At 42.9% G+C, this 11,723-nt stretch overlaps 1 protein-coding gene and 1 long non-coding RNA gene across 4 annotated transcripts in view; one reads left to right on the forward strand and one right to left on the reverse strand.

Moving 5' to 3' along the window:
- TSHZ2 (teashirt zinc finger homeobox 2) overlaps nt 1-8,595 on the reverse strand; it is a 334,565-nt gene extending 325,970 nt beyond the window's left edge. For all 3 annotated transcript variants that reach the window (XM_081916712.1, XM_081916715.1, XM_081916713.1), the window contains exon 1: nt 8,069-8,595. In XM_081916712.1, the coding sequence (XP_081772838.1) occupies nt 8,069-8,108 (40 nt within the window). In that variant the 5' untranslated portion in view covers nt 8,109-8,595. The remainder of the gene's footprint in view (nt 1-8,068) is intronic.
- LOC309373224 lies at nt 7,171-10,982 on the forward strand. The gene is made up of 2 exons (XR_014169868.1): nt 7,171-7,455; nt 9,678-10,982. It is a non-coding gene; the product is annotated as an uncharacterized lncRNA (long non-coding RNA).
- Nucleotides 10,983-11,723: the final 741 nt, after the last annotated feature.

An 11,723-nucleotide genomic window follows, 5' to 3' on the forward strand; every position in this document is an offset into this window, starting at 1 on the left:
CTAGTAAGGAGGGAAAACTATTTCAGTTTCTAAACTTAAATGACACTTTGAGCATATGTCATGTATTGTGGGGCGAATCTGATGTTCATAGTATTCACAGGTCTTCTGGCTTTGTAAACTCCTGCTGCAATCCCAGGTGCCCTGATCATTTTAAGGGACATTTTAAAGGCCGTATTGTATTTTGCCCCACTAAACACACACACACACATTTAATTTCCAGTTTCTTACAAAGAGAATGTAGAAAGCACTTCAGAGCACCATTTGTAATTGACAGGAAACACAATAGCAATAATAATGCCATTGATTTGGAAACACTGTTATAGGACTATAAAGTGACTACAGTAAAGAAAACCAGACCTCTCCAAAGACACCGCAGGGAAGTTCTACAGGAAGGCTAAGGGCAAAGAATAACTCATGCCATAACCTTAACAATATCCTTTTATTTTTCAGATTAAGAGCCTAATCTCACTGCACTTTCAGTGCCAGGCCTTGGAACGAAACTAACAGTGCATTCCTCTGCAAATCTACTCAGAAGTAAAACCCATTAAGTTCTATGGAGTTTACACCCAGTGGATATAGGACTGCTGCCTAAAGCAGCAATCTTTGCACACAGCCTTGCTGAGGCATAACCCTCACTGAATTCAGCAGCAGTCACTTCAGAGTAAGCATTTGTAGAAATGGGATGCAGTCCATAAGAATATGGTCTGTTGGGTTGGACCAACAATCCCACAAAATTCTTTCTCTTTCTTTCTTTCTTTCTTTCTTTCTTTCTTTCTTTCTTTCTTTCTTTCTTTCTTTCTTTCTTTCTCTCTCTCTCTCTCTCTCTCTCTCACACACACACACACACTGCAAAAATCAATCATTCCAATTTGTTGAATGAATGAAACTAAAATCTTCTGCTGTGAATCAAACATGTTTCCAGCTGGCTCAAGTTATCAGGCTCCCTAAACCATCCTGCTGCTTGTGCGAGCATGTTCTGGAAGTAAAAACTTTACAAATGTCTTTAATTTCAGAAAGAAAGATGCCTTAATAAAATTAACAAAGGGGTATTTTCATAGCCAGGCTTTATGAAAAGAAACTTCGTGTGCTGCGCTGCCTACACAATGCTTCCCTGTCTGCAATACAATCCGAAAGAGTCTAAACGAAGACTATATTCTGCATTGGCAACCAATCTCTCAGCCACTAAAATAACCAGATTAGATTCCTGCCACAAATTAACATTTTTTTATGGTTAACATCTGAACTCTTAAAGTCTGCACAACAGCTTAATGCAATTTCTATTCTATGTCTGTCTGATGCTGAACATCAGCACTTCATCGACTGAAGTTGAATATTTCTGCGGCCACACCTGAAAGAAAACCAGACACCGTATTTTGCCGAAAATAAAATCAAGGAAGATTATGTCTTGGCCGGCCAAAAAAAAAAAAATCAGGGAAAAGAGATTTTTTTTCCCAAGTTTGCACTGCTTTTTTTAAAAAAAAGTTATGAGGGTCCACCCATGCATAATATCTAAGCAGTTTTGAAAAATCAATCATTTATTAGAGGTTAATGAATATCACATTCTGGTTGGTAGCCTTTAGTGGACAGAGTGCCAGCTCCTGGATTTTTTTCTGGGCAGGAAGGAAAGTTGGGACAAGATGCTCTCCCCACCTTCGGTGAGTCTCTCTCTTTATCGCAGCAGATCCAGGGGTCGCTTTTCTGTGGGCTGCCTGGTAGAATGGAGAGCTCTTGGCAGATGCCCAAACATGGCAACTCCTGGCCTGGGCACTAAGTGTCACTTGCAAAAAACCAAACATATACACATGCCCTGGTTTGGAATATCTTTTTTGGAGCTGTGTCTTCACCGGGGTGTGAAGCAAAGAGGTGTCAGACCACTAGACGTCTCTCCCAGCGAACTAGTAAATGTTTCATCTGAATGCGGGTTGGACAAAGCTATGGGGGGGAAGCAAAGACTTCTGTGACATCCTAATATGTTTTTGTGAGCTACCAACCACTTCATGTGTATGGGATGTAACTGGGAACTGCTAAATATGTGATATGATGAAATTCAGATTGGAGGTTGTCGAGGAAGTCTTTTAGCAATGTAAATACACCAGGGAACAAAAAGAAGAAATTCTTTTATTTTGTGTGTTTTTATTGTTGTTAAGTTTTTATGTTGTGACAAATGTAATGTTTTTCTTTGGTTTTTTCTGTATGTTATAAGAGAAAAACAAACATTTTTTTGGACCCCCCCCCCAATATGTATGGGATGTTATCCTGAGGCACAGGAGAACTCAGGGCAATATTTCCTGTATGTAAGGCACAACAGCAAGACTGTTGTTTTTAGTGCAACAGACTAAATAATGGGAAGATAAATGCTTGAGCTTAGGTTAGACCAGCTGCCTGGGCACCAATATTTCCAAAAGGCCCACTGCCCCATTCTCAGTGAGTATCATGGAGGAGCAGAGAAAGTCAGAAACAACATGAGAAATTTATGAGTGTGTTTTGCTTCCAGGTTAGGGAGGACCACTAGAAGCACCTTTCATCAAAGGTCCCCAAAATCCCTGGATCAGAAAAAGGAAATGGTTAAAGTATTCTTTACTACATGTGGGCATTTGAGATTTAAGGAGGAAGCACAAGGCAAAGAAATAAGGTGTCTTACAAGGAAAGTGTAGGCTGCCTACAGGTGAGGACCAGGATGAAATCATTTATGAAGCTCTTCCAGCAGCTCGGGCGAGCCATTTTCGCAGCCTAACCTTCACCCAGTTGCAGTGAAAATAAGGAAGGTAAAAACTGCAATGCTCCTTATGCACAATGAAACATGCCATAGAATTTGGGAGGAGACTCTAAATTGCAGCCAGCTATTAAGAGAAGTGAGTTGTCCATTTCGACAACAAAAATAGCAATCCAAATACCATATTCTTATGAGCTGATATCGTGGTCCGTTCTGATTCACAAAATGAAATGGATATATAAAGGGCAGTGGAAATCGTGTCCCAAGTAATAATCTATCCAGATGGCAAATTGGTTGCATGTTAGATCATCGTGCTGCCAAGTGGCCAGGAGACTTCCACCCCATGTCAGTTAAAGATGTGTGGTGCAATTGTTGCCACCCGTCTCACACATTTCATGTGTGTTTCCACAAGCCCAATCCACAACCAGAAATGGATCGGTGCATTGGCCTGATCTCCAAATGCAATCCAGATTAAGGCCATCCCAAGACATTTTGGGCACTGGAGACAGATGCCAAGATGGCCTTGGTCTCCACCAAGGAAGAAAGTGATCAGGGAAGATCTACATGAGGAAGAAGGGAGGGAAGAAAGAAAGAAAGTTTGATACTGGGATCTGCTGATAGAACCTGCTGCCTGAGGTGGTCACTTCACCTTGCCTCTTGGGCCAGCCAGCCCATTTGATGGTATCAAATGGGTGGGTGGGCTTTGAGCCAAGAATGGGGCCATTTTATTCCGCTTAAGAAGTTAAATATCTCTCCTCCTTTTTGAACCCAAATTGTTTTCATGAAATCCGTCTGTTTTGTGATATAAGGATATGAACTTGAAGAGTTTTGAAGCAAGAGTCTTTTTGGTGTCTTTGATGCGTACTTCCTCTCCCGGGGGGGGGGGGGAATACAAGGAAGAAAATGCATTTTTATTTTATAGTACCATTCAGGCCTATTTTGCTTGGTACCCAGCTTTTTTGTCTTTCTAATAATGAGGCGAGTAGTAACAATGCATAAATGCAAAGCCTTTGATCATGATTATATGCATAACACACATCTCTTACTATGCCATATATGAGACCTAAGACCTTGCTAGTCTACCCCAGAAGAAGGTGGATTGCTATGTCTGAAACGGTTGTTCGCTATTTAAATAACTGGTACTATTAAGGTGCAAATTGCAACTTTTAAGTAATGATTGCTAATAGTCTTATGTTTACTGCCACACAAGGACTTTCATGAAAACAAAATCTGCATTATTCATTTCTAGCTCTGGTAAACAAAGTAAATGCAGCTGGTTGCTCCCTGTGTTGTACTTTTGAGCTTTTTGCTTCTTAAACAGGCAACCTATCAGGGCCCAGCAGAGACAGGAAAGAGAACCAAAGGGGGAGAAAAAGAAAAGTGCTAAGTCCAGATTTTACATTCCCCAGCAATACGCAGCAAATTCACAATTTGTAATATAAAATATGCACATCTTGACAAGCTGTAGGAGGAGAGGAGGGCTTAATCCTGTGCAATTGGGTATGAAAGCTATTTCCGATATAGAGAAATAAAAATGGAATTAACATATCAATTCAGTCTTAGTCCTAGCTTTTCCTCTCCCCTCAATTGTGTTGGGTCATGCAATGGCTGCTCCCCAGAGACAGCTGCATTTTTTATAATTCAGAAACAACATTCTCGGCCTAATGCTCATCTTTCTCACCACGATGTAATCCCATTGGCTACAGGAGAATTCCTCCCGTCTCTCAACCAGGGGAGAAGAAGGGAATCAGACCGACAGTCTGCAAAGCACCTTGGGCTCTTTAGGGATGCAAGATAACAATGCACATGTAATATATCATTACAAATAAATGTATGATGTAATGTCAGCCACTGACCTAAAAATATTCAAACATCTGCTCAAAGAATTATGCAGACAATAGTTGGGGAAGCGGGGGGAGAACAGTGCTGTTGAGAAATGAGTCAAGGGGAACATATGTGTTTGACATCGCTGTTTTCCTGACTCAAAGTACGATTTAAACAACAAAAAAAGAGTTAAGGACAAAATATGCCATCATCAAGCCCAAATAGCCCCTACTTATTCACTTACACCACCAGCTTCATTGCAGCATTCTGTAACATACAATATAAGGATATCGGGGCTTAACATTAATTATAGGGGGGGTGGAGGGGTGGAAATTGCCATGTAGGTAGATTTTCATCAAGCAGCGGGACATCCCTGCTGATTCACTTGCTTGTTCTCTCTAACCTTTACGTCGTTCATTAATCAAATGAGAAACTTGCTTTCGAAGTCAGTGCTGGGACGCAATTATTTACAGTTGTGCATAGGATATAATTTCAAGCAATGGCCAAAGCAGCTATGTGCAGGATCCTAATAGCTTAATACCTTCCTTCCCCTTAGAGACCAGCTTCCTAAAAAGTTGCAAACTTTTCCGAAGCATAATCCACTGTCATAATCCAATGTCCCTCCCTGAGCATGCAGATTATTTGTTTGTTTGTTTTAAAGAATGACAAAGCTTGCATTTAAAAGAAGGCGAAAGAGAATACTTGTTGTGCCAAACATCTGGATAATCAATTGCTTCCTCCACACCTTCCTCATTCTGCCTAAGGCCATGTTGTGGCTCCTGGACCTCTGAGACGTCCTTCACCTTATAAAACAAAATCTGTATACTAGAGCAAGGGAAATGAAAACAAACATAACAATGTTGCACGATGTTTTAAAGACACTGTGTAAACTCAAAGCAGGGCTTGCTCTGAAACAGTGGAAACTTGCTCTCTATTTGCTATGTTACATGTAACCTTAAAGAACCAGCCCCCTCATAACTTGAAACAAATATTAAACAGGGGGCAATAACTTCTGAAAGCCAAGCACATATTTCACAACATAATTACGGGATATCATGGGCCCAAGTTATTCAAACTGTCACCCAGCAGTTTGAAAACCTCTACAAAAAAAAAAAAATGTTCCAAAGTTCTTTTCAGGGGAGTGGCATCTTGGCTAAGGACCAAGGATGATACCAGTGTAATTAACAAGGAGGCTGTTATCAAGCATAAGATGCCTATTGTATGATATTATTTCCAGGTGGCACACGAACCTACCTTTTCCGGCATCCCTAACCTCTTAAATTCCAGCACACTTCAGGAAGAAGGAGTGTTCAAAAGTCCGACAAAGAGGAAAATCAAGGAATGTGTACATGGCGGATCAGGGCTGCCAGCACCCACAATGGCAACAGAAATGCTTTCAAGAGACGTTGGAGCCTTAGTTTATAAAGAAGCAGAATCGTAGTACATAGGGCCTGTATTCATATGGAAAATCTAAACTTGTACCGCTAACAAGGAAAGCTTGGTTTCTTTATTTTTGGCAAATGCGTGCAGCGATAACCATGTGGCAATACTGTTACTGCTGTCCTAAATGTCTCTCAGCAGAGTGAAAAATAACCCCCATATAAGACTCTCCAAAGAATTGTCTCAATTATGCCTTTTGGTTGTAGTCACCTAAACCCCTTTTGTATGAAATAATCGTAACTAACCTTTGGATTGCAATTATAATTTCTAATTTATAGACATATATTAGGGAGAAGGGGGGGGGGAGATTGCCGAAGGTTGAACTGGGTCAAGTTTGTAAAAGTTTGTCAAACCCATTCTCCCCTCCGAGATTAATTTTCACATTTGAATAGTCCTCAAGCAGTACTGCGCAAGATTTACTCAAATGCCTATCCTGAAACTTTCCCACATTTCAAAGCTATATTATTCAGTGTCTAATGGAAATGCAAAGTGTTATCTGATGATCTCCTGGGGGGGGGGGTGTTGGAGAGGGTTTTTTAAAAAACACAACAACAACACAGCAACAACTTAGCTTCACTGTACAGCTCTAATCTAAGTGAACACAAAGAAGAAGAAGACAAATCCCACCCACATTAAAGCCAAACAAGATAATAATTGTGAATGTCTGGCTAAGAGATTCTAGAGGGCAAGACTTGCGTCACTGGCACTCAGGTTACCATAGTGAGTGATTTATTGATATGTATCAAGAATGAATAGATCAAAGGCAGCAAGATGACAGGTGATCAATCAAATGTCAAATCAAAGTTGGCAATCATCTGGAAACCTGATTTTTTCAGTGGGTGGGTCTGGTGGCAGAAAAAAATTGAACTTCCCAGCTGCGCTACCCAGAAACAAAAATCCTAGCAAACTATTCTCTCTGTCTCTGTCTCTCTCCATTAACCAACCTTACATTAAAATACATGCACACACCTAAAATCCACGTTAACATTGTGCAGGCCTCTCTGCTCCCCCGTTCCTTACTAAAGGCTCAACTTTTCCTAGCCTCTCTTTCCTCCCCATTTGCAACCGAAGCAGAACACCGTCCCAAAAAGTTGCAAACTGCTGGAGCCGCCGGAAAAGCCCTTAAAAAAGCGAAAAAAAACCCCCGGTGCATCTGACTCTCCCCCCCCCATCACGCAGGCTAGAAACAGTTGCATTTCAACTTGAATAGCAGCGTGCAAGCGAAAGGAGTCCGAAAGATTAATTTGATTGGAATCTAAGGGGCTGCCTCCTTAACCGTCAGAACGTTCGTTTTATTTCCTGTTGCAGTTTCTTCTCTCCCCCCCCCCCGCACACTTTCTTTCGCCACTGATGATCAAAGGCTTGAACTTCAACCAGCGGGTTCATCAACAGAGACAGACAGCACCCCCCGCCCCCGCCGCCGCTATTTCAGAGGGAGAAAGAGAAAGAACTGAACGAGGAACGACGCTATGGAAATGGTGATTATTATTATTATTATTTTTTAAAAAGCAAAACATTACTCCTCTAGAGGCATGCAAACTGCAGTACAAAATTATATATATATTAAAAATCCAAGAGCTCCTCGTTGCAAACCCCATAGCAGGGATGCAACGCGAAGATGATCAAAGGGGATTTGAGGGGGTTGGGGAGGGGAGACAGAGAGGAGGGGAGAGAGGTGAGAAACCATGTGGAAGAAAGTTGGGGGGAAAAGTTTAAGAGGGAGACAGGACCCGAGCAGCGTCGGGACGAGGCGGAAAAGCGGTCTTCTCCCCCCCTCCGCACCTCCCCTCCCGCCCTTAAAAAAAAAATAAAAATAAGCACCGGTTGGTGCGAAAACTAGTCGGCTTCCAGAGAGGCTGATTCAATAGTGTCCAAGTTGCAAAGGATGGGGGGGCGGAGGAGAGAGAGAAACAGAGAGGAAAAGATTGAAATAAAAATGATGGGGTTTTTTTTTCTTCCCCTTTTTTAAAAAATTGCAAAGACAAAATCTCTCCAAGCGCGTCCCTACAATAAACTGTGGGGGAGGAGGGGAGGGCTTAAAGGTCTTCGGGAGACGCCGAGAGGGCTGCGGCGAGTGGGTTGGCTCCTTACCTGCTGCCCGTTTGGGTGCCTGCTGTTTCCTCCTTGGCATCGCTGTACTTTCTCCAATCTCACTTCTCTTTCCAGATCCGAGGAGCCTTGGAAGCTCGCGGGGCTTGTTTTCTGTCTCTCTCTCTCTCTCTCTCTCTCTCTTTCTGTGTGTGTGCGTGTGTCTGTGTTTTTTTTCCTCTCCCTTCCCCTCCCTCTCTCTCTCTCTCTCTCTCACTCTCTCTCTCTTCCTTTCCTCCCTCCGCCGCTTTGCCTCCTCAGCGACCCACCGCCGGCAGCACTAAGCACCCGTCTCTCTTCTTTGGCACTTCTCTGACGAGATCAACCTGTTCGGATTCTGATTCTTAGGATTTAATTTTAAAAAGGAAAGGGGAACCGGGATGGGGTGGGGGGGTGGGGAGCGGCTGCTTTTCTATCTCTCTCTCTCTTTTGGTCTTGTTTGAACTGTTGCAAGACTTGCTTTGATGCAAACATCCAGGAACATCAAATGCAAAAAAGAAAAAGAAAAAAGGTGCCGGGATTTATTTTATTTTTGTTTTTGCAAAATATTTTTTAAAAAAAGCAGCTCAGGCGGTTGTCCCCCCCCCCCTATTTCCTCTCTTTCCCTCTCAACCTCTTTCTCTTTCTCTCTGTATTCCCCCCCCCCCTTCCTCGTCGCCTCCTTCGCGTAGATCTATATGGCGGATTGGTGAGTGTTGGCTGAGAAAACTGCAGGTTTGTTGCTGTCAGATGCCAGGTTGTGAGTGATATGGAAGAGGACAGAGAAGCTTTGGATGGGAGGAAATCTGGTGTTCACACACACGCACGCACATCCACACACATCCACACGCACAACCACACACATCCACACACGCACATCCACACACACACACACACACACACACAGGCACAGGCAGGGCGAGGCGATGCCAGCGAACATCGATCCACTGAGCAAACTGTACATTAACAAACTCCTCCTCCGCGACCTGATGACAGGATGAAATTTACTCCGAGCAGACAGAAGGCAGTCAGTTTATTAAAGAGACAGGGCTTTGCTGATCACAGGCACTTCGGCGGGAGGGGGGCGGAAGGAGCGAAAGAGACCACCTTATTCAAGCAATCGCTCCTCTTCCAGTGCCAGCCTGTTTGTGTACTCAACTCACCTCTCTCCTCACCCCACCCCCCATAATATGATCCTCTCCTGGGTAGCAGGAAATTGTGCCAACCCCCCATCCCAATCAGGGCACTGGAAGATCACTTTCATGCAGGATCTAGCCTTGACAAGCAGCTGATCAGGTGAAGTGGACAGTGCATCTGAGCATGTTCAGAGTGCCTCACCCTTGCCAAGGATTGCCTGAGATATCTATACCCCTGCTCTCACAGATACACCATCCTGAATATTAGAAAGGGTTTAAAAACAAAAAAACCCACACACCCTTCTATCTGATTCCCTCTCTTTCAGGCACACAGTTGGGAGGATGGTACATGATAAAGTTCTCTCTTTCCCACACTTTTGAAAATAGATTGCTGACAAGTTCTCACCATCAGAGAAAGACACCCAGGAGGTGTTGGGTTGCCTCTGGAACAAACTGTATGAAGTTTCCTTTATTTCCTTTTCCTCTGTTTTGCCCAGGTGTTTGGCGGCGATAGCCAGATGAAGGCTGTAGCTGCTTGCAGCTGGTAGGCAATGAGAGAAAACCCCTCGGAGTGGAGGAGGCTATGGAGAGGTGAGTGGGAGGAGGAGAAGGAGGAAGAAAGAAAGAGGGTGAAACAAGGGCAACACGATCCTTTAGGCTTTCCCTCCAAGAGCATCGCTTTGGCGTAGGAAGGAGAAGAAACAAAATGCGTGGACGCCACAACGTGCATTTGGACAAGTGTACACATCTGGTGGGAGCCTCCTGCCCGTCACAGCTTCCTGCTCTGCGTACACCAAATCTCAGTGCACACGTGTTTGTCCGCCACACGATATGGCATACATGCAGCTTAGCCACCTGGAAGTGATAACCGTGAAGGAAATCATCTTGTGTGAAGTGGCCCGAAGGAGGAAGTAACATTACAGTCCCACTTATCGGAGAGTGATCCAGATATATTGGAAACATCTGGAGGAGCGGCAGTTTTGGACGCGATTGTACATTCAGCTGCATTAATGGAGAACAGAGGAGGATAGAGGAAAAAAAGCAAAAAGCAGTGAGGTGTCTGAGGTAGCTGGGAGAGGCCGTTTGGTGGAGTGGATCAAACAAGGCTGGTCTTAGATCAGTGAAGAATCGCGGCTGTCTCGTGCCACCATCAGCCATTGATTGACCAGAATCTCCACATCAGCTTCTCTGTACAATGAGACGGGGTCATTATCTTTTGGTGTGCAATAGATTTAAATATCCACAAATGTGCAATAGTTATTCAGTGGTCCAGGACCAAGTGCTAAAGCTTTTGTACATCATACCACTTTCAGCAACACAGTTGTTTTCTGGGAGTAATCCCCCCCCCCATAAATAACAGTCAAAGATGCATCTAACAAGAGCTATAGACAAAAGAAAGCCTTACCATTTCTCTGCCAAAGAAACCAGTCTCCGTTTATGTTGCTGGAGCTCTTGACATTTTTTCTCAAGACCATGCTTCTTTTGCATGATACTCTGTTTTCCCCTGTATTCAGTCCACAGTTATTTTGTCAATGGGAACGTGAGATTCTACCACCCCAAACTAGAAGCTCCATTGCAATTATGAGCAGGATGTGGAATGTAGTTGTCAAACTGAGTTCATGGGGGATCCTTTGGACAAAGGCTTTGATGAGAAATCTTGCTTCTTTCCAGTGCCGTTTTGGTGAGCTTTGGATGTATCTTATTTTTCATTATTTAAAGCAAAGATTTCATCTCACCTTATATCAATATTTTTTTTTTAAAAAAACAAATAAATAAATTGCAAATGTTATTGATTAAAAAAACCAATTATGAAACATAAAATGTTGCTTTCTAGGACAGATGCATCTACAGATGTTAGGTCTTGTATGCAGTCACCCACATGGCATCAAAACAGACTTGGAAAACCTGTTACATTACAGATTAAGCTCACATTCACAAGGTATACTTCAGTATAAAGCATTAATTTCTCCCTAGAAATTATCAAGGGTGCATAGACATTATCAAGGGGTTAAACAATGTTTTAAAAATCAAGACAAGTCTCATGATAAAAGAAGCAGGGAGTGTAAAATGAAGACAAATGTTCCATTAGAATGGCTGGGGAAACCCAGCCAGATGGGCGGGGTATAAATAAATTATTATTATTATTATTATTATTATTATTATTATTATTATTATTATATTACCTTTGCCAACTGTCTGGATGATTTGAACTACAATGCCCACCAGCTTCAGCCAGCACAACCATATGCAAAGACTATTAAAATAATGAGATAATAAAATTATAGCCATTGGACCCCCTCCCCCAATAAAGCAGGTGAGCATCCATGGAGAAAACTTTCCACAGATGAGGTGCCATCACCAAAAAGGTCCTGATTCTCCCATCACTTTCCCTTTGGAAGCAGAGGCAACTGGTGCGGGCCCTGCCAAACTGATCATTCAGCAGTGCAGGTTGGCATTTGTCTGTCTCGAGAGACAATGGAGGAGTCTGGCAGTGTGATGCAGCATTAAAAAGGCTAATGCAATTGAATGCTACATCAACAGGA

This window comes from Podarcis melisellensis (genome assembly GCF_964234715.1).
Source record: "Podarcis melisellensis genome assembly, chromosome: 6".
NCBI classification, from domain to species: Eukaryota; Metazoa; Chordata; class Lepidosauria; order Squamata; family Lacertidae; genus Podarcis; species Podarcis melisellensis.